We start from the raw sequence: 23119 nt of genomic DNA, 5'->3' as shown, positions 1-23119 counted from the left end.
TTAAGATTTTATTTATTCATTTGACAGAGAGAGAGAGCATGAGAGGGTGCGGGACAGAGGAAGAAGCGGACTCCCCACTGAGCAGGGAGCATGACAGGAGGCTTGATCCCAGGACCCCAGGATCATGCCTGAGCAAAGGCAGACGCTTAGCTGACTGAGCCACCCAGGTTCCTCTTCCCTGCTTTTTTGATGTGAAACTATTCTTTCTTTTATAAAATGATGATGATGTTTTTATTGTCTTCAATCAGCAAGAGAAAGAGTTGGTAGCCCTCCTTTGACTATTTATTTATTCACTTGAGAGTGCACACCTGCAAGTGGGGGCTGGGGAGGGCCAAGGGAGAGAGAGAATCTTAAGCAGGCTCTACGTCCATCATGGAGCCAGATGCAGGGCTTGATCTCAGGATCCTGAGATTATGACCTGAGCCAAAATAAGAGCTGACTGCTTAACCAACTGAACCACCCAGGCTATTTAATTTATTTTTAAAATATTTTATTTTTAAGTTAATCTCTACACCCAACACGGGACTTGAACTTACAATCCCAAGATCAAGAGTTGAATGCTCCATCAATTAAGCCAGCCAGACACCACCCCCCTCATTAAAAAAAAAAAAAACAAAAAACAAACAACTCTCTAACTCAGATATCCCAAAGTCTGGGAAACACAGGGGAAAACTGCAGCTGCCTTGGGGCTGCTCTCCCTGGAGTGGGGGCCTAGGTTGGCCAAGCTCTATAAGGCAGCTTGGCATAAGGAGAACATAAGCTTGGGTTCAAATGGCGGCTCTGCCACTTGCTTACTGTGGGAACTTGAGGAAGTTACTAAAGTTCCTTGAGTCTCTTTCTCCTTCTGCAAAATTAGGCTGATTGACATGTCAAGGGTGCTGTGAGAATTAAATCAGATAACATATGTGACTGTACTTGAACCATCACAAATGCTTGAGAAAGTATCCTCTAAGAGTCTGTGAGCTCAGGGAAGGCCCCACTTTTCTCTTCTGTAAACTGAAGAGTTCTTACTTCTTCAGTCATTCTTTATATTCCCACTCTGGTCTCTTCTGTATGTTCTCTAGTTTGTCACTATTGCTCTTGAGATGTGAATCTACAACTGAATACATGCTGTTGGTGTGGACTAGCTGTATAAAGAACTACTATCACCTCCTTCAATCTAGACTCTGTACCTCCATTTATGCAACCCAAGTTTGCAGTGAATTTTTGTGTATGTGTGCTTCTGTTTCACTCCTTTGGTATTTGTTGGGCTTAGAGTACCTGACAGCCCCAGACCTTTTCATAGGAATGTTTGCAAAACCCTCTTTTTGAACTTGTGCAATTGGAGTCTTGGCTCTAAAGTGAGGGGCTGTACATTTATTCTCTTTTATACTTTATCCAATAGACAAGTTGCCTTCCCTGACTAGATGGGGTCAAAGGAGACTCCAAATGTGTTCTCATTATCAAGAAACCTGAAAGAACATTTAGCTGACTCTTCTTTTAGTCCAGGGAAGAAAACATTTATTTGAATCTTGTTGGAATCCAAAGCAGCAGGGCTGGCACTAGGCAATGGGGCTAGAGAAGATGCCTTGATGCTGTGGCTTTAGTCCCCAGCAGTTCCTTGTATCAGGCTTATCCTAGGGGCCTGGCATGATGGCTCCCTGCCTCAGGGCAGTAGTTTCTCTTTCCTTGGATGACTCTGTAAGGCTTAGAGGCCACCTGGATGGCCTGGCAATTTGAGAGGAATCAGAGGCTCACACGGATTATAGCTTGTAGGGCTCAGGGGTCTCCTACTGTCTTCTGAGAGTAGTAACATCCTAGAATCCTCCTGCTGATCCAGGAACCACGAAGGGCATAGGCCTGGTACCTTTCCTCTGCCTTCCAACCTGGCAGCTGGATTGCATGCCAGTACTGCCCAAATGATGCCTGGGTCCAGGCTGGTGTCAACGTTCAGACTACATGGAAGGAAAAGCGCTCTCTTTATTGCTCTAGACTGGCCCGCCCGCGTGTCTCCCAGGACGGCGCTCTGCCCTTGTGCACTCAGGAGATGCAGTATGGTCATACTGGGGCCCAGCGTGGCTCCTGGCCCAGCACTGGCCTCAGTCGGTCTTCCTGAATCCTGGAAAGCAAAGCCCACAGGATGGCATGGGATTCTGAAGGCAGCAAGGCCTCATCTATACCATTCCCCTCAGTTGCCCAAATACTTCTCATAGCTGGGATAATGTGGTCACCCTAGAAGCCATGGCTCTCCATCACCTGCAGCCACTGCAATTAATTTCCCTTTCATAAATTAAATAGGTTATAGGAGACAGATATCCCCAGCACAGAGCCACACAGCCCCCTGGCCACTCAGTTTTGAGACATCATGGTAGGCACAGAGCTGCTGTCAGAAAGAAAGAGGAGCTCCTTTAGCCTAGCCCAACCACACTAGCTGTGTGACCCTCGGCAAATCACTCCACCTCTCTGGGTCTCAGTTCCCTCATCAGTCCTTTGCAACATAACTGCAGCACACTTAGTAGGCAAATAAAATCCTGGCAAAAATGGTGTTTGGGTAAGTGTAAAGGTCTATGAGAGAATGAGGAACACCCAGATTCCCTTCACTTTTCTACTGTGTTCTACACTTGAGGACTTTCACCTCCGTTTCTCACACGCTTTTGCACAACACCATTGTGCAGTGGGTATTACTACACCCATTGTCCAGTGGAGGAACGGAGGCTGAAAGATGATCCTGGGCCCCAGAGTTGGTGACTTGGCAAGAACAGCCCTTGAACCCAGGCCCCTGACTCCAGACCCTGTGCTCTTTCCTATAGGCTAAGCCTCATTTGCAACCAGAGACCCTGATAGGGAGAAAGAGGGTGAACATAAGAAGGGTGGAAACATTACCCATCAGCCTAAGCTTCTGAAAGAGCGGGATGAAGCCGTGCAGAACACTGTGGATCCGGTAAACTGCTCACAAACAGAGAAAAGGAGTTTGAGCTTTGTGCCCCAACACCGGACTCAGGCTCACCCCCCACCCACCGGCAGACAAAAGCTTAAACCACACACACAGGGATTAGCGGTGGAATTTCAGGCAGCAGGTTGAGCTTAGATAATAGTACTGGAGTTATTATTATTAAAAACAATGACCTCCAATAGCAATAACAGTGCCAGGAAACTCAGTGAATTCAGTACCCCGCTCCATGAACTGCCCTGTTTTCCATCTCTGGCTAATTCTGTTTGTTTGCCACTTTAAACTGTTTTTGTTGCATTTTTGTGGAGCTGCCCATTTTTTCCATGGGGTTTTGCCAATGACCTCACCATGACCTTGAAAGCGCTCAGGAAGAAAACATAAGCATAAGGAAATCTTGAAAAAATGTTTATGTGGTGGCTTTCTGACCTTCGGTGGGCATCTGTGGGTGTCCAGTCACCACCCGTAAAGAGTCTGTGTGTGTGTGTGTGTGTGTGTGTGTATGGGGGGAGCTTACCCAGCCCAAAATAGATGCCGACAGTCTCCAGGGAGGCGAAGGTGAGTAGGCCGACCCCAAGGGACATGAACCAGTCTGTAAGGGCAGCAAGGGAGAGAAGTGTCAGCCTGCAAGTCTGGACCCTCCTATCCCCCCACCTGTTCCCACGGTCCTCACCTGCATAATAGTGATAACACACCAGCAAGGTCCCAATGGCAAAGCAGAGCAGGACAAAATGGAAAAACTCATCTGTAAAGGCAGAGGTGGGAAGTTACTATTTGCTTCTTTCTTTCTCTCTTCTTTCTTCTTTTTGTTACTAAAAGTAGTGCTGTCTCTGCTCCAATGTAACTTTATTCAGAACCCAACTAAAAAATCACCCCAGCCCCCCACTCCTTTCCAGGCTTTATCTCTTTTTATTATTTTTCTGACACTGACACCACTCAACTTGTTATATATTTATTTCCACCCTTATTCTCAAAAAACAAACAAACAAAAAAATGTGAAACAGATTTATTCTCTGTCCCTCTCAGTAGGATGGTAGGTAGGAATTTTGCTCAGAGACTAAAGTACTGCCAGGCATGCAGAGCTGCCCAATACTTTGTCAAATGAATATTAAATCCAATTTTAAAAAATGCAAATGTGTCAAGCCTAAAAGTTTCACAATGCCCATTTTTCCTCCCTAATCCCCCTCCTTAAAGACAGCTTCCAGGCATATATATGCACATTCAAAAAAACCAAAAGCAGGGGCGCCTAGGTGCCTCGGTGGCTCAGTGGATTAAGCCTCTGCCTTCAGTTAAGGTCCTGATCTCAAGATCCTGGGATTGTGTCCTGCATTGGGCTCTCTGCTCAGCAGGGAGCCTGCTTCACCCTTCTGCCTGTCTCTCTGCCTACTTGTGATCTCTTGCTGTCAAATAAATAAATAAAATCATAGAAAAAAAAAAAAAGCAGGGAGGTGTCACAATCCCAGATTTAAAGATACACTACAAAGCTGTAGTAATCAAAACAGTATGACATTAGCATAAAAATAGACACATAGATAAATAGAACAAAGTAGGGGCACCTGGGTAGCTCAGTCATTAAGCATCTGCCTTCAGTTCAAGTCATGACCCCAAGGTCCTGGGATGGAATCCCATCTCAGGCTCCCTGCTCAGTGGGAAGCCTGCTTCTCCCTCTCCCACTCCCCCTGCTTTTGTTCCCTCTCTTGCTATGTCTCTCTCTGTCAAATAAATAAATAAAATCATAAATAAATAGATATCCAGATAGATAGAACAAAATAGATAGTCCAGAAATAAAGTCATGCTTTTATGGTCAATTAATCATCAACAAAGGAGGCAAGACTATCCAATGGAAAAAAAAAAAACAGTCTCTTCAATAAAAGGTATTGGGAAAACTGGACAGGAACATGCAAAAGAATGAAACTGGACCACTGTCTTACATCATATGCAAAATAAATTCAAAATAGAAGGAAGACCTAAATGAGAGGCAGGAAACCATAAAACTCCTAGAAGAAAATATAGACAGTAATTTCTTTGACATCAGCCATAGCAAGTTCTTTCTAGATATGTCTCCTGATGTAAGGGAAACAAAAGCAGAATTAAACAAATGGGACTGTACCAAAATAAAAAGCTGCACAGCAAAGGAAACCATCAACAAAACAAAAAGGAAACCTAGTGAATGGGAGGAGAATTTTGCAAATGATATATCTGATAAGGGATAATATCCAAAGTATATAAAAAACTTATATAACCTAACACCAATATTAATAATAATACTAATAATCCAATTAAAAATGCACAGAAGACATGAACAGACATTTTTCCAAAAAAGACATCCAGATGGCCGAGAGACACATAAAAAGGTGATGAGCATCACTCATCATTAGGGAAATGCAAATGAAAACCACAATGAGATATTACTTCACACCTGTCAGAATGGCTTAAATAAAAAAGAAAAGAAATAACAACTATGTGCAGGGTGTAGAGAAAAAGGAATCCTCATGTACTGTTGTCGGGAATGAAAATTGGTATAACCACTGTGGAAAACCAATTATGGGGGTTCCTTAAAAAATTAAAAATATAATTACCATACAATCCAGTAATTCCACTACTGGGTGTTTACTCAAATAAAAAAAAACAAACACTAATTCGAAAAGATATATGTGCCCCTATGTCTATTGTAACTTTGTAACAGCCAAATTATGGAAGCAACTCAAGTGTCCATCAAAGGATGAATGGATAAGAAAAATATGGTATGTGTATGTTTTGAAATATTACCCAGCCATAAAAAGAATGAGATCTTGCCATTTGTAACAACATGGATGAAGTATAATGCTATGTGAACCAAGTCAATCAGAGAAAGACAAACATCATATGATTTCACTCATATGTGGAATTTAAGAGACAAAACAAAGAAAAAAGGGAGACAAACAAAAGAACCAGATTCTTAACACACTGATGGTCACCAGAGGAGAGGTGGGTGGGGGAAGGGGTGAAACGGGTGAAGGGGATTAAGAGTATACTTATCATGATGAGCAGAGTAATATATAGAATTGCTTAACCATTATATTGCACACCTGAAACTAATGTATCACTGTATGTTAATTATACTTGAATTTTTTTTAAAAAAGCAGGACCAGTTTGTATACCTGCAGCTCCATCATTTGTTTTATTCCTCTCATAGATAGATCAGGGCCATCTTTCCATCTCAGAACATATGTAGATCTGCACTGTTCTTTTGGATGGCTGCATAGTGTTCCATGGTATAAACCTAACCTAATTTATTTGTCTGGTCCCCCACTGATGAACCTAGAAGCGCCTGATTTTTCGCTGTTACTGATGCTGAACCAAATACCACTACACATGAATCTCTGTGCACGTATTTCTGTGGACCCCATGCCCAGAAGTGGAATTGTAGGCTTGGAGGGTTCTCCAAGGAGAGGCGCTGAGAGTGGGTTCTGTGCCTTGAGCAGTTGTTCAGGTGTGCTCTGTGAATGAGGCCCTCCTGCACTTAGTCAGGTGCTGGGCTAGTCCCTGGGGAGATGCCGCAGGGCCCTCGACTCAGTGGAGGGGCTAAGATTAGATGAGGCTCTGCTGTCTGTGTCCAAAGAGCAATGAGCAAGGGTCAGGGTGGCATTAAAGGCACAGGGGTTCCAAACTGAGATCATGCTCTAGGAAGGAGAGCGGAAAGGGGAATCACCTTCTTGCTTTAGGGTATAATGTCATGTCCTGCACTTTAAGAGTCTTGGTTTTAGTCCAATGAGGCACATTTCATAGCCCAGGGAAGATCTAAAACCCTGGTTCATTTAGCTGAACAGAGACAGAGTCAGGGGCTCACACGGAGTCTCACACTCCCTGAAGGTGGGGCTTTGCAACGACCCCAGATTTTCTAGGACAACTGCCATTTGTTTAATCAAACACCCTGGTCTCCTGCCCCCTTCTTACCCTCCTCCCTGAAGCCCCCAAAGACCCCAGGCTTAGAGTGAAAGAGTTTCTTCCAGTTCTTATGGCTCCTTCTCTAGAGTCAAGGCTAATCTAACCTCATGGCTTCCTCGCCCCCCCACCAGCACCCCCTCATGGCCAGAGGGCTAGGGGGCATTTATCATTCCTATGACTCCACATATAGCAGAAACAGCCCAGGACCAGGGTTCAAGCCCAGGTTGTGCCACTTGCTAGCTGAAAGTCCACACTCCATCCTTAAGCCTTAGTTTCCATATCTGCACAATGGGAGTCATCATACCACCTTCCTGAGGGGATTGCAAGCTGAGGAGTCTGTAAACAGGGGACACAACAGAGGTGGGCTATGATCATTGTTTTTCTAGGCCACTGGCAGACTTTCTACCCATAGAATTCTGGACCAGACAGGCAGAAGCAGCTTCGGGGCACGAATTTCCTTACCATCTTTCTTTATATTCAGTCTTCTTAACTCAGAGGCCTCCACTTCTCCTTAGGAACAAGAGAGAGATGAGTGTTGAACTTTGATGAGGGAGGGCAGGTGGGGTTTTCTCTTCCCTGCTTCACTGAGACTGACTCTCCTGGGTTCTTCTTCCTGGGTAGGAGGGCACTCACCGCAGGACTAGTCAGAGCAAAGCTGTGGGCCCCCACTCACCCCTCTCTTCTCTGCACAGGCCTGAGTCTGTATTCTGTTTCCCTTCTCCTGAGTTTAGAGGTCCCTTTCCAGAATCAAGGTGACCCTCTGGCTGGTGACAGCATCCCTGCTGTGACTGACCCTCCCTCTCAGGCTGTCTGGTCCTGTCCTAAACCCCCGGAATCCAGACCCTTCCTCCTTTCTTCTCAGAGTTTGTGTATTTACCACTTGCTGGGTCAGAGCCTCGTCTTCGGAGTCCTAGAAATGAGAAACTCAACATCAGTGCCAGGCTAGATTGGGACCTTAACAAGTGCCTCCAACCCAGCCGGGGAAATAGGTGACCTCTGAAAATGCTGTGTCAATTTCTGCAGCCCTCAAAGGAGCTTTCCATCTATCAGTTTCTGGCTGTAATCCCTTTGCCTCTTGCCTGAAACCCTTTTCTAATCTGCACTAGACCCCTGCCTGGCTGAGCCCAGGTCAGAGCCCCAGGACCCCAAGTGGATTTGGAATTCCTATCTTACACCCATGAACCCCAACAGTAGCTGGCTCTCCCAGGGGAAAGAAAGTGCCCAAACCTGTCCATCATCAGCATTGACACCCCCTCTCACCCAATTCTCTAGAGGCCACTCACCCGATTCTCCAGAGGGCACCACCTCTCCAGCGGCACCTACTTGCAAGAAAAATCAGTGATTACATATCCCTTACATTCTGGGTGGGGGGAAGTTACACTGTGGGGGAGGCGGATCTCACTCAGAGACTTGGCAGGTGACCTGAGTGGGCCAAGTGGGTGACTGGAGCAAGCTAGAGGCTTATTGCTTCTAAAGGGGCAGCCCCCACCCATCTGCCATGCTAGTGTTATAGGTTATTCAATTTCCCATGAGAAGCCAGAAATCCAGGTTTTCACATCCACTTCTTGATTATAACAAAGGTTGGAAACTCTTGGATTCCACAGAATCAAAGATGTCATCCTTTGTGAAACATGACATTATTATATACATTACTATGTAAGGAAAACCACTGCCAATTTTAATTGTAAGTTGTCAGTGATTTTTAAGATGCATCTTGATTTCAGAGATGTCTAAATGTGAAAAAGTATGAGTTGATGAAATGTCGTAATAATAGGGCGCCTGGGTGGCTCAGTGGGTTAAGCCTCTGCCTTCGGCTCGGGTCATGATCTCAGGGTCCTGGGATTGAGCCCCGCATCAGGCTCTCTGCTCAGCAAGGAGCCTGCTTCCCTCTCTCTCTCTCTGCCTGCCTCTCTGCCTCCTTGTGATCTCTGTCAAATAAATGAATAAAATCTTAAAAAAAAAAAAACAGAAATGTAGTAATAATAATAACAATAATAATAATAAAAAATGCTCTATGAGCCAGACAAAACACACCTGCACACACATGGGCACCAGTTTGCCACCTGTGCCTGTTCTTGACTATGCAAGATGCAGGTGATGACACTCAGCCACGTGGACCCAGCCTCACGAGGCCCTGAGTTCATGGGAGCCAAGCCAGGCTGCACACTGGGAACCACAGCCCCACACCCTGAGTGTTGAGCTCTCTGTCTGTGCTGCTAAGGGTGATGTGAGCCCTATGTACTTGTCCCAAGCAGCAGCCTCTCCATTAATCTGGTCTAAGGTGGCCTACCAATTTACCCTGATTCTTGGTGCCTATTTTAGTTCCTGGGACCTCTCTCCTAGGGTGTCAGATCCTTCCCCTGAAGGGCAGGCAGGACCCCATGTAGCACCCCCACCCCACCACCAGTAGTACATTTTCCATTGTTTGGGTCAGCCCCAGGACACAGACACCAGAAGGGGGCACTCAGCACATGAAAATCAACATGCTGGATTTTATGCATGGCTAATATGTAAATGAGAAGCATCATCAGCATGTCACCCAAGAGTGGCCAGTGCTGAAGGTAAGGAGAACATTCCTACTAGAAAGGCATGATATGAGACTCCAAGAGTGTAACCTCCAATGTCTTGGCGGGGAGAAAGGTGATTCACAAGTTTGTGGTGAAATCTATGTTTTCTATGGTAAATATGAATTACTTTTATGATGAGAAAAAAACCTTTTTAAAAATATCTCATTTTAAAGTAATCTCTACACCCAATGTGGGGCTTGAATTCACAACCCTAAGACAAGAGTCTCATGCTCCCCTGACTGAGCCAGCCAGGCACCCCAAAAACATTTTTTAAAAGATTTATTTATTTGAGGGGGGGAAGGGTGAAACAGAGGGAGAGAGAGAATCTGAAGCAAACTTCACGCTGAGCACAGAACCCAGTATGGGGCTCAATCTCATGACCCCTGAGATCATGACCTGAGCCAAAATCAAGAGTCAGATGCTTAACTGACTAAGCCACCCAGGTATCCCCCAAAACATTTAAAAATATATGTAAGTGTAACAGTTTTTCTCTCTCACATTTTACACTCAGTGAAACCATTCTTATACTACTTGAATAATTAAAAACATTTTTTTAAACCAAGTAAGACTTGCTTTTGTGTAAAAAAAAAAAGGAAGAAAGAAAATCAGAAAATTCAGTTAAGCAAATAAAACAGTGTAAAGATTACTCACAATGCTGCCACCCAGAGGCAGCCAGGGGTAATATCTTGATGTAGAAATTAATATATTTCATTTACATTTCTTAGAATGTATCTGTTTCTTGTTGGTTCTTGGGTTATTATCAGGTGTTAGGAAATTACATAGATTATAGAAATGTTGGATTAAACAAAATTAAGATTTTTTAAAAGTAATCTCTACACCCAACATGGGGGTTGAACTCACAACCCCAAGATCAAGAGTCACATGCTTTCCTGACTAAGCCAGCCAGGTACCCCAGGGATTAAACAAATTAACTGGGTTTTCTTAACATTTGTTAGTCTTTTTGGCAAACTGGTTCATTCCTACAAATTGTCCCCATTTCATCAAAGTGCTTCCAAGGCAAGTGCCATAATGTTTATATCTCCTTGCTGTAATAATCACGATGCTTGGAGAGAATTATTCCATAACACGAGTTTTTTAGAGATGAGAGCCTTAATTTTCCTGTGCACCTGAAAACAGCCCAGTATTCCAATACAGTGGGTGCTAATCATGTTCCATATTGCTGGCTGGGAAGTTCAGGCCTAGAATGATTGGGTGACTGCACTACGTCACCCTACAAGTCAAGGTTATAGTTCAGAAGAGAATCCAGAACAGTCTCACCATGGCAGAAAATGCTTGCCTCCATCTCCATCTGCCAATGCTAACCATTCATCTTGCCATGTCTCCTATATTTTCCTAGCACTTTTCAGCCATGAAACACCCTCATGAACTTGTTTCTGTCCAACAAAACTCAAAGCACTCATGTCCTTTGTGTAACTCCATTTTCGCCAAAGCCACTGGACAATGACTCACCTCCATAGAGCTGAAGCTCATCCTTCAAAAGGTCAGGCTCCTCATGCTCAGCACCTGAGTGGAGACAACCCTCTTTAGTCAGCTCCCCCCATCACAACACCCCAGGGTAGCTTCCATCTCCCGCACATCTGAAGCCTTAAAAAGTAACACAGTCCTTGTTTGTGCTGGTGGTGAGCCAGGCAGTCTTCAGGAGGCAAGGCAGCTTTACAAATACTTCCCCTTTACCCTGTCTACGCCCCCACACACACTCAGAGGTGACTGTGGTCAGTTTCCTGAAAAAGAATTGAGGGTCTGAGTGGGCCTCCTTCAAAGTCAGTAAAAAGCGTTGCCATTTATTGAGCATTTCCTAGGTATAATATGGAACTAAATAATTTATATTTAATATTTCATTATATCCTTACAGAAATCCTATCAAGAAGGTATTAGTACCTCTCCCTCACCCATTTTATGAGTAAGGAAACTGAGGCTCACAAAGTTAAATTATTCCCTCAAGGTAACATAGCCAGTAAGTGGAAATTCCAGGGTTCAAACCCAGATCTGACACCCAAGCATGCCATCCTAATTCTTTTTCTTTTCTTTTTAAAGATTTTATTTATTTATTTATTTGACAGACAAAGATCACAAGTAGGCAGAGAGGCAGGCAGAAAGAGAGGAGGAAGCAGGCTCCCTGCTGAGCAGAGAGCCCGATGGGATGATGGGATGCGGGACTCGATCCCAGGACCCTGAGATCATGACCCGAGCCGAAGGCAGAGGCTTAACCCACTGAGCCACCCAGGTGCCCCAATCCTAATCCTTTTTCTAAAAATATTTATTTATTTGAGAGAGAGAGAGAGAGCAAGAACGAGAGCAGGAGACCGTGCACAAGCAAATGTGCGAGGGGGGTGGGGAAGAGGGAGAGAATCTTCAAGCAGACTCCCCGCTGAGCATGGAGTATGAGGTGGGGCTTAGTCTCTTAAACTACGAGATCAAGACCTGAGCCAAGACCAAGAATCAGATGCTTAACCAATTGCACCACCCAGGCATCCCCAATCGCTTTTATCTTCAGAAAAATAACCCAAAGGGAGGCTCAGTTGCTTAAGCCTCTGCCTTAGCTCAGGTCATGATCCCAGGCTCCGGGGATTGAGTCCCTCATTGGGCTCCCTGCTCTCAGGGAGCCTGCTTCTCCCTCTGCTTCTGCCTCTGTGCTCTCTCTCGCTCTCTCTCTCAAATAAATAAATAAAATCTTTAAAAAAAGAAAAGAAAAATAACCCAGACCGCAACTTCAGCTTCAAGGGCAGCATTTATTAAGTATCTCATGTGTGCCAGGTTCCATCCTAGACATTAATCTAGGCTCTTTCCCCCATGCTCTTTCCTTCCCACAATCCATTTCGGCCAAAATTTACTTAAAATTTTTATTTTTCCAAAAATTTTCTTCTGGTTGTCAAAACAGAACATACTCATTATATAATATTTATAGTATAGGATAGGTCAAAAGAGCAAAAATAAAAATCACCTATGATTAACCATCCAGAGATAACCACTACTACCATTTTGCTATTTTTCCTTCCAGTATTATTTATCACCATGTATGTGTGAATTCTTACAGAGCATATTTGAGATCAAACGAATCATACGACTTGACATCTTTCTCGTTTACTTTAGAGCTATGTGAAGAGCAGAGCTATAGGCAGGACAGGGTGTCCTTTGCCAGTGTTGGACCTTAGGCTGCTTGCTACTGTTGCCTACTATAAACAAGGCTGAGAGGAACACCCTCCTGCAGGCACGCTCAGTCCCACTGAGAAACTCAGTAATGAACTGGGCGGGAAAAGGAGAAAGGGCAAGGCCTACTGCCTACCAGGTGAGCTGTCCCTGGGGGGGTGTCCGGCTCCCTGGCTTTGCTGATGTTTCCCAGTCACTCCTGGGTGCTGGTCCTCATCACTGCTCTCTGCAGGGAACAAACACAAGCTGTAGGGGAACCTCAGTCTGGAATGAGCCTGAAATACATTTGTTCTGGTGTTCTCAGAATTTAGCTTATATGAGGAGTGTGGTTTGGAAGAAAGATAGCTCTTGGGAGGATAAGAGGGGTAGGAGATCAGCCACAAGCTTTCTGTGTGATCTTGGACAAATAATTTAATATTTCCATTGCTGCTTTCATGAAGATAAGAGAAGGTCATCCAAGGTATCCTAGGACAAGCACAGGGGTGTGTCCCCACACCATGCTGACTCTGTTTGCTCCCACCTAGAAGGCCCTTCCCATTTGTCTCCTTTATCTTGAAGGTTAAGGGGCAGGAAGCCTTTTCCAACTGCCCCAGCTCATGCTCATCTTGGCCCTCCTTCGGTTGGGGTTACTATAGCATCAACTGTCTGTGCTTGACACGGTGGGCCTGAGGGCCAGTGGTGGTGGTGTTCATCTCTCCAACCATCTTGAGTTCCTGAAGGACAAGGCCTGGGTCCTCACTGTTCTGAGGGTACCTGGAGGAGGAGATTGATCGAGACCTGAAGAATGATAGACTTGTTTGCACTCTTGGACGATCAGCATTGCAGGAAGTTCCTGGTTTCAGGTCCAGAGGACTCCCTTTTCCTTAGGATGACCAAGATGTCTCTGGCAGTGCTGATATCCCTCAGTGTGCTTGGGGAGCTCCTGCTCAATCTATAAATTTCAAATTTCCAGAAGCCAGATTAACTGTGCTTTAAAATCAGTGCATATGTGGTCTCAGCTAGATATAGAGAAAAAGGTATCAGGAAGTACATCAAGATTACAACAGGAGTATTCATCTCAGAGGATAGGATTTGGGTTGGCTTCTATTTTCTTCTTTTCTGTATTTTATAAATCAGTGTAAGAAAAAAATGCTTTTTTGAATGCCTGGTGGCTCAGTTGATTAAGTGGCTCAGGTCATGATCCCTGTGTCCTGGAATCGAGCACCGTGTTGGGCTCCCTGCTCGGTAGGGAGTCTGCTTCTCCCCCTGCCTGACACTTAACCTGCGCATGCACCACCCTCTCTCTCTCTCAAATAATAAATAGAATCTTAAAAAAAAAAAAAGGCTTTTTCATTGCATTTTGCAAAATATCAAACAAGACAGAAAATTAAAACAAAAATTACTCCAAATTCTATCTGCCAGGGACAACCTCCATCACATGCAAATGAACATTATTTTAGCTTTCTCTATGATATATTCATAATATATAATTTTTTTTAAGTAGGCTCCATGCCCAGTGTGGAGCCCAGTGTGGGACTTTAACTCATGACCCTGAGATCAAGACCTGAGCTGAGATCAAGAGTATCTTTGGGAGCTCCTGGATGCCTCAGTCATTAAGCATCTGCCTTTGGCGCGGGTCATGATCCCAGTGTCCTGGGGTTGAGTCCCGCACTGGGCTCCCTTCTTAGTGGGAAGCCTGCTTCTCCCTCTCCCACTCCCTCTGCTTATGTTCCCTCTCTTGCTGTTTCTCTCTCTGTCAAATGAATAAATAAAATCTTTAAAAGAAATGAACAAAAAGATTTATTTAGAAAAAGTATTTTTATAAAAGTTATTATAAAATTATATGCTGTCTAAAATGAGGACAACTCTATGTGCTCTCTAATTCAGTTACTTAAAAAATTAACCCTGGCAGAAAGTCACAGTTTGTTGCTGGTACCCCTAGTACCCATCCCAGAGCCTGGCGCATAGTTGGTGCTCAACAAATATCTATTGAATAAATGTGAGGAAACACACTAATATGTGTTTAATAGTTATCTCTAGGTGACAGAGCAAAGGATGATTTTTTATTCTTTCTACTTCCTTATATGCTCCACATTTTCCATAGTGTTTCTATGTGTAACCTTTCACAATAAAAAGTTTGTTGTGTTTTGTTTAGAGAGAGAGAGCGAGCACACACATGTGAGCAGGGGGAGAGGGAGAGAAAGAATCTTAAGCAGGCTCCATGCTCAGCACGAGCCTGACGTGGGGCTCGATCTCATGACCCTCAGATCATGACCTGAGCTGAAATCAAGAGCTGGCCGCCCAACTGACTGAGCCACCCAGGTGCCTCTCACAATAAAAAGTTTTAATTAAAAACCAACAGGAGCAGGTGAGCACGTTGCGGCGACATGAAGCTGCTCACCCACAACCTGCTGAGCTCGCATGTGCGGGGAGTGGGGCCCCGTAGCTTCCCACTGCGCCTCCAGGCCACCGAGGTCCGCATCAACCGGGTGGAGTTCAACCCCGACTTCACGGCGCGTATGATACCCAAGGTGGAGTGGGCGGCGCTTCTGGAGGCAGCGGATACCTTGCATCTGGTCGAGGTGCCCAAGGGGCCGATTGAAGGGTATGAGCATGATGAGAAATTCCTGACGCAGATGCACCACGTGCTGCTGGAGGTGGATGTGCTGGAGGGCACTTTGCAGTGCCCAGAGTCTGGACGTCTGTTCCCCATCAGTCGCGGAATCCCTAACATGCTGCTGAGTGATGAGGCAACCGAGACTTAACCGCGCCCGGCACTAGTTTTTCAGTCTGTAACCACGAATGGTTTTGTTTATGTATGTTTGTTAGGTCTGTCTTGTATCCCCAAACCTTGACCCAGTGACACACGAAACACAGTGTTCTTGAGCTCGACATATTTCTTTTTCTCATTAAAGGTTCAAAACCAAAAAAACAAAAACAAAAACAAAAACAAAACCAACAGGATACAGTAAAAACAAAAAGAAATGTAGGCAGAGCAGTACTGGATGCTAGACTATGAGTTCGGGTCCTGTGTGTGGGGGCTGCTGTGAGGTACCCAGCCAGGCTCGGGGCCTTGGGAGCCATCCAAGCCCAAAGAATGGGCAGGGTCTGAGTTCTAGCAGCAGGCCAGCCATTGTGGACCAGAGATCAGAATCCTGATATCAGTATGTCTCTGTGCTTCTGTTTATTTTCTTGTTGCTTTTTTCTTAGTGTTCTGCTTTGCTAACTACCATGTGCAATGTGGAGACCTGAGGGAAGGGGTTCAGAGCCATACTTGGGGGAGGGTATCTGTAGGGGAGCAGCATCCCTGAGGATCAACCACAATCGGAAGACAAAATGTCACCTCCCACCCAGGAAGGAGAAACAAAAGGACAGGCAAGAACCCCCTTGCACCTGGAAGTTCTTCTTCCAGGGCTACCCCTAACAGGTTGGCTCTTGAACAGTACAGGTTCGAGCTGCACAGGTCCATTTACACACACTTACAGGTCCACATAACACAGTGCACTGCGTTATGAATATATTTTCTCTTCCTTTTCTCAATAACTTCTTCTTTTCTCTAGCTTACTTTATTGTAAGAATACAATATACATGATACAATATACAACGCATATTATACATACAAGACACAGAATATGTAGCAATCACTGTTTATGTTTTCGGTGAGGCTTCCAGACAACAGTAGGCTTTAGTAGTTAAGTCTGGGTGGAGTCAAAAGTTATACACAGATTTTCAACTGCCTGGGGAGTCAGGGTCCCTAGCCCCCATGTTGTTCAAGGGTCAGTTGTACTTTTTAATAAGGACAGTGGCAGGGCACCTGGGTGGCTCAGTGGGTTAAGCATCTGCCTTCAGCTCAAGTCATGATCCCAGGGTCCTGGGATCAAGCCCCATGTTAGGCTCCCTCATCAGCAGGGGGGTCTACTTCTGTCTCTCCCTCTGCCCCTCCCCCTGCTCAAGCTCTCTGTCTCTTCCTTTCTCTCTCAAATAAATAAATAAATAAATAAAGTCTTGAAAAAAAATAATAGTAAGGGCAGTGGCTTCCTTTCCAGTCCCACAAGGAGACGGGCTACAAATAAACCCACTGGACCCACCAATCACTCACTCTCCTCTGTCTGGAGAAACAAGCATAGATTTTGTGGTCTTGAGCCTCAGTCCCATCATTTGGAATGTGAGGATGTGAGGCCAGGGCTTTGCAAGCATTTTTTAAGATTTAGCCTGATAATTCTTTTTCCAAATAAAACCTCAGGCCCAACCCCACTCTGTAAAGCATATCTTAGTGCAGGCATTCTGATGGAGGAGTAAACCAGAGCCCACCCCTTAGCCACCCCAGTCCCAGAAAGACCTCCAGGGATCCTGAGTTGGTTACTGAGCCCTCTGACAGCAGGTCAGTCAGCCTCCCCGTGCCTCAGTTTCCTCACCTGTAAAATGGAAATAATAATAATAGCACCTTCCTCCGTGGGTCTCTTTGATAATGAACTGAGTTATTACATGTAAAGTAAGTGCTCAATGAATGCCAGCCATGACATTGCTGCTGCTATCCATTCAGCCTAACATTTTGAATTAAGAGAACAGAAATGAAAGGACATTCCATTTTCATGGGAGAATAATGTGGCAATTTGTAATCAAGGCCCAATGGGAAATGTTCACTTCCTGTTAACCCACTGAAGGACTTGTGGGGAATCGATGCTGAAGACACAATTTGTGCCAAAAATTCAAAAAGTAAAAGCCTTTGAGCAAGGATGCCTATGAGCATGATAAACTGGTAGAAGGTTGGGGGATAATCTGTACAGTTCTTTTTTTAGAGCTTTTACAATGTGCTAGGTACTAAGACTTGAAATGTGTACAAAATGTAATCCTCACAATAATCTTATGAGGTAGTAACTTCTGTTATCATTCCCAAATTCCAGATGAGGACCCGAGGCATGTAAGCATGAAAATTAGCTGCAAACATATTATAGAATAACCTGTCAGAATACCTGGGATGTGCCAGCAAACATTTTAAACAGAGGACAAAATTATCTGTCTGGTAGTTATAACTGTACAAGTTATGTGTACTGTTAGTTATGGTCTGGAAGGGGATATGGAAAAATAGAATTAAAGCATCAAGGTGGGAGGTCACAGGGCATTGTTTTTCCATGCAAATGCTTTTCTTGAATAATACTGTGAATATATGTATACATATATGTTAATATTGCTATACCTGAGGAAGAGGAGGATGACGAGGAGGAAGAGGAGGAGGAAGAGGAGGTAGAAGACTTGTCTCTCTTAGGTTGTTCATGAGAAAAGAGTCCAGCTTCCCTGTCTGGCTTGTGGAAATCCATCTCTTCATCTGGGAGGCACACATAGAAAAGGATGAGTGTTTCTTGTCTTTCCCACCCCAGAGACCACCAAGACCACCCCAGGCATCTACTTGGACTACGAGGCCAGGAATGACTGGATTATCTGGAACACTCTCCCAAACAAATAGGGCCAATGGAAGGTGCAGGATATCAGAGCTCTCAGAGACCCCAGGGGCTCAAGGAAGCCCCAAAGCATAAATTTCTCTGAATATGGAAACCAGAAAGGGCCTTCTAAGCATCCCATTCTGCCCAGAGGCCACTAGACTGTGTACAATAGTTTCCAGCTTAGGATTCACTGTAAATTACAGGGCAGGTATGATCTGGCAAAGTGAACCTTTTCATTCCCAATTCTGGGGTAGTGCAGGAACCTCCCTGCCTTCTCAGGGCCCTCCCTAGTGTCAGCCCAAGCCTCCAGAGCCCCCTTGAGATTTGGGGAGCAACTGAAGGTCCCCAAAGCTAGAAAGTTCTAGGGGACAGACTGACCAAGTATGTGTGTGTGTAAAACATTACTTCTCTAGAGGATTCAGCTGTGACTTGAGCCATTATGTCACATGAGGGGAGCAAGGTCTTCTTCTGTTCCACCCACTGCGGGACTCTACCTCCCATGTGGCTTTGCCCAGAGGGTGAGAGAAAGCAAACATACAGTCTAGATCTTCTGTTTCTCCATGGACTCGACTATGATCTGGAGTCTGGGAGGAAGGTCCTGACATCTCCATGATTTTCTCTGGAGGAATAAAATAATAAGTTATTAATTAGTACCACCTTAGTTAATCCCCTAAACATATAAAGAGTTTGGCAAATAAAGAAGAAAAAGACAAACACCCAATACTCAAAAGTATAAGTGAATAACTTATAAAAAAAAAAGTATACAAAATTAGGGAAATTTGAACAATTGGTCATCTTTTGATAATATTAATAACTTATTTATTTTTAGTTTTTAGAACAGTTTGAGGTTCACAGCACAATGGAATGGAAGGTATAAACAGAGCTAACCAACATGCCCCCTGGCCTCAAACACACATAGCCTTCCCTCATTATCAACAACCTTCACCAGAGGTTTTTTTTTTTAGGTGATATTTATATTGAGATTATATTGATTTAAAGTGTCCTTAAATGTAAGGATACAGAAATTTTTATGATGAAATTATATGACATCTGGGACTTTCTTCAACATGGTCTTGTTGAGGAGTCCAAGGGCATAGGTAGGGATCCAAATAAGCACATAAGAGCCTGAGTTGGTAGTTATTGGAGCTATATCAAAATATAAATAGTAGTTATCTCTGGGTGGTGGTATTATGGGTATTTTTAACTTCTTATTTTTATTTTACATTTTCCAAATTTTCAACAGTATTGTTTTTGTTATAATAAAATCACCAACAGGGATGCATGCCTGGGTGGCTCAGTCTGTTGAGCGTCTGGCTCTTGATTTTGGCTTGGATCATGGTCTCAGAGTCATGGGATTGAACCCTGCTTTGGGCTCCAAACTCAATGTGGAGTCACCTTGAGATTCTCTCTCTCCCTCTCCCTCTGTCCCTTCCCTCATCAGGCGCTGGTTCTCTCAATCTCTCTCAAATAAATAAATAAAATCTAAAATAAATTTTTTTAAATATAAAATAACCAATAACTTTTCCTTATGTACTTAAAAATGTAATATGCCCATATCTTGTCTCAGTGCAGTCCTTCATGGTTTTACAAAGGGCTTATCTGAGGCTGTCACAAACCAGTCAGGTAGGAATTGGGATTCATGGCTCCTCACGTTTGAACTGTAGTTTCTAGACAACAAAACTTCCCCAAAGATTGTCTCATTTGACTCTTAAAATAACCCTGCAAGTACGTTTTATTATCCCTATTTTTTTTTAAAGATTTTATTTATTTATTTGACAGAGAGAGATCACAAGCAGGCAGAGAGGCAGGTAGAGAGAGAGGAGGAAGCAGGCTCCCCGCCGAGCAGAGAGCCCGATGCGGGGCTCGATCCCAGGACCCTGAGATCATGACCTGAGCCGAAGGCAGCGGCTTAACCCACTGAGCCACCCAGGCGCCCCTTATTATCCCTATTTTATAGAGGCACTCCAGAACCCACATTCTGTTTAATACACCCCAAAACGCTGGTCTGGGGGCACAGAACTGGAGTCTGTCCCTGCTAGCATGCCTGTCAGGACTGTGGATGCAAGCAGTGAACCTAACTGCAGAAAGCAGGCACTTGAAGTGACGAGCAAAGTTTGGGAAGCTGTCCCTTAAGGACACCACACTCTGTACTTTCCTTAAATTCTGAGTGGAAGCTAGAGGCAACTCTGGAGGTCAGCCTTCCAGTGAAACCCCAAGAAGGCCATAATGAAGACTCTGGAGGATCCAAATGGCTAACTTCAGCCATCTAGTACTCTCCCCTGGGGAAAACACATGGAGTGGGGCTCCCCTACAAAGCCATTATTTTTGCTGAGCACATGGCCAGCCAGCTAGAGACTATGGCTGCTAGCATCCCTTGAAGCTAAGTGTGGCCATTTGACTACATTTCTGCTCATGGAATGTGGGTAGATGGGATATGCGTGGTGGTGTGCCCAGAATGTTTAATGGCTCTCCAGGAAGAAAGAAGTACACACACACACACACACACACACACACACACACACACACGTTATAAATTTTGTGATGTAAAAAACATATAGGGGCGCCTGGGTGGCTCAGTCATTAAGCATCTGCCTTTGGCTTGGGTCATGATCCCGGGTTCTGGGGATCGAGTACCACATTTGGCTCCCTGCTCAGCAGGAAGCCTGCTTCTCCCTCTCCCACTCCCCCTGCTTGCGTTCCCTTTCTCGCTATGTCTCTCTCTGTGAAAAAAAAATAAATAACATCTTTAAAAAAAAAACATATAGCATACAGTTTACAAATAATAAAATATATAGCACTCTTTACTACAAATTCAACACACCTATAACTTCAGAGCGCTTTGGAATTTCTTGCAAAACCCACTATCAGTTTTTGTAAGTCCATTATCAACAACAGGGTCACAAAATCTGACATATTTTTGAATACTACCAGTTTCGACAAAAAACTTGCCGACATCAGTGATGAACAGGAGTATTTCCAGTGTGAATGTTAGCTGCTGTTTTCTTTCACATTTATGAATAAGAAAAAAGTGAATCAACTAAGACATTTCTTGTCATAGTTTGACAGTGATATGAGCAATGCTGAATTGAATCAGTTTTCAAATTCTGAAAGAATATTTTCTCGATTTTTAGGCTACTCACAATGTAATGGCTATAGGTGCAATGTGGTTTTTAGGTTCAGTCTGCATTATTAGTGTTTTCTTGATCACTTTCTAAAATGCAGACAGTCCACAAAAACCACTGAGCTCTGATTTGCAGAGTTTACTGATTCCTATGGTGTAAACACTCCCACCATGGCTGATTTCAAACTACCTGTGGTCATGGAGTGTGAAGTTGGGAAGGGCTACCATAGAACACACCATACAATGTTTCCACCATACTGATAAAACAGGTATGAAAATCTCAAGTGCCTAGGTAATAGTAGAAGGGAGTAAAATAAATCAGGAAATGATATCCTTTGAGTACTTATTAACTTTGTTTTTAATAGAATTTATTTAATTGTACATTTTTATAATTAAATATTGGTTGGGTTTAATAATCAGCTCCCAAAATTCCTAAAGATTTAATGATTCAGTGATCTGCTTTCACAGGCAATACAACCTAGTGTCAGCCCTGGACATATCTGTTTGCCTTCTACTTCCTCTTTCCTGCTTTTGTGTATGCTGGAGCGGCAGACTCACAGACTCCAAGACTCAGGGGTGGGGGGATGGGGGTTGTGAACTACCTCAATCATGCAAAACAAGTCAATACCCCAGGGAATTCCTAGGCAAGAAGTCAAAAGGAAATCTAAGTCTTGCCAGATCTCACGCACATAACTGCCTGGCTACCTGAACCTGCTTCTGATCAGCTATGTGCTCAGGAAATAAGCTTCTCTTTTATTTGAGCCCTGTGATTTGGTCTATTTGTTACAGCAGCATAGCTGAGTTGCACAGGCTTCATTTTAAAGCCTCCCCTGGGGGCACCTGAGTTGCTCAGTGGGTTAAGTCTCTGCCTTCCGCTCAGGTCATGATCTCAGGGTCCTGGGATTGAGCCCGCATCCCCGCATCCCCGCATCCCCTCATCCCCGCATCCCCGCATCCCCACATCCCCAGGAAGCCTGTTTTCCCCCCCTCTCTCTCTGCCTCTCTGCTTACTTGTGATCTCTGTCTGTCAAATAAATAAATAAAATCTTAAAGCCTCCCCTATTTCTTCTCCCAGCTCTGAGTCCAAGTCCTCAACTGGGAGAGGGGATAGCTTCACTACTCTCTGATTAGTTTAGACTAGGGTTCTCAACCTCAACACTCCTGACATTTGGGCAAGATGATTCTTTGCCGGGGCGCCTGGGTGGCTCAGTGGGTTAAGCCTCTGCCTTCAGCTCGGGTCATGATCTCAGGGTCCTGGGATCGAGCCCCGCATCGAGCTCTCTGCTCAGCCGTGAGCCTGCTTCCTCCTCTCTCTGCCTGCCTCTCTGCCTACTTGTGATCTCTCTCTCTCTGTCAAATAAATAAATAAAATCTTAAAAAAAAAAAAGATGATTCTTTGCCATTGTATGCACTGTAAGATGTTGAGCCTCCCACTAGATGCCAGTAGCATCCCCCAACCAGTTGTGATGATCAAAAATGTCTCCAGACAAGGGGAGGTGAACCATGAGAGACTATGGACTCTGAAAAACGATCTGAGAATTTTGAAGGGGTGGGGGGTGGGAGGTTGGGGGCACCAGGTGGTGGGTATTGTAGAGGGCACGGATTGCATGGAGCACTGGGTGTGGTGCAAAAATAATGAATACTGTTATGCTGAAAAAAATAAAAAAATTAAAAAAAAAAAATGTCTCCAGACATTACTAGATGTCCCGTGGGGGTAAAAATCACCCCCACTCATTGAGAAGCACTGGTCTAGAGAATCTACTCTTTTTAAAAATTTTAATTGTATTAAAAGTTTTTATTGTGGTATAATTGCCATATAATATTATATTTGTTTCAGGTGTGCAACGTAATAATTCAATATTTCTATACATTGTGAATGATTACCACAATAAGTCTAGTTCCCATTTCTTCCCATACATAGTTACAAATTCTTTTTCTTATGATGAGAACTTTTAAGATCTACTCTTTTAGCAACTTCCAAATATGCAAT

General features: G+C 44.1%; 2 protein-coding genes across 9 annotated transcripts in view; one reads left to right on the top strand and one right to left on the bottom strand.

The window, feature by feature from the left end:
• Positions 1-565: 565 nt before the first annotated feature.
• The window catches only part of TMEM40 (transmembrane protein 40), a 34527-nt gene continuing 11973 nt past the window's right edge, over positions 566-23119 (bottom strand). For 2 of the 8 annotated variants that reach the window (XM_047744256.1, XM_047744267.1), the window contains exons 2-11: positions 18547-18627; positions 17765-17893; positions 10891-10944; positions 8137-8175; positions 7731-7763; positions 7316-7363; positions 3600-3671; positions 3444-3518; positions 2863-2925; positions 566-2098 (exon numbers count right to left, since the gene is read on the bottom strand). In XM_047744256.1, coding sequence (XP_047600212.1) covers positions 2079-2098; positions 2863-2925; positions 3444-3518; positions 3600-3671; positions 7316-7363; positions 7731-7763; positions 8137-8175; positions 10891-10944; positions 17765-17893; positions 18547-18619 — 606 coding nt within the window. In that variant the 5' untranslated portion in view covers positions 18620-18627 and the 3' untranslated portion in view covers positions 566-2078. Of the gene's footprint in view, positions 2099-2862; positions 2926-3443; positions 3519-3599; positions 3672-7315; positions 7364-7730; positions 7764-8136; positions 8176-10890; positions 10945-12724; positions 13342-17764; positions 17894-18546; positions 18628-23119 lie in introns of those variants that run through there. The other 6 variants (XM_047744273.1, XM_047744235.1, XM_047744241.1 and 3 more) reach the window with 6 other exon arrangements.
• LOC125108464 (multifunctional methyltransferase subunit TRM112-like protein) lies at positions 14941-15499 on the top strand. The gene has a single exon (XM_047744293.1). The coding sequence runs from the start codon at positions 14955-14957 to the stop codon at positions 15330-15332; it is 378 nt and encodes a 125-aa protein (XP_047600249.1). The 5' UTR covers positions 14941-14954; the 3' UTR covers positions 15333-15499.

The sequence above is a fragment of the Lutra lutra genome, chromosome 1 (genome assembly GCF_902655055.1).
Source record: "Lutra lutra chromosome 1, mLutLut1.2, whole genome shotgun sequence".
Taxonomy (NCBI): domain Eukaryota; kingdom Metazoa; phylum Chordata; class Mammalia; order Carnivora; family Mustelidae; genus Lutra; species Lutra lutra.
Note: the sequence above shows the minus strand (reverse complement) of the source record. Positions and strands in the feature narration are given on the sequence as shown.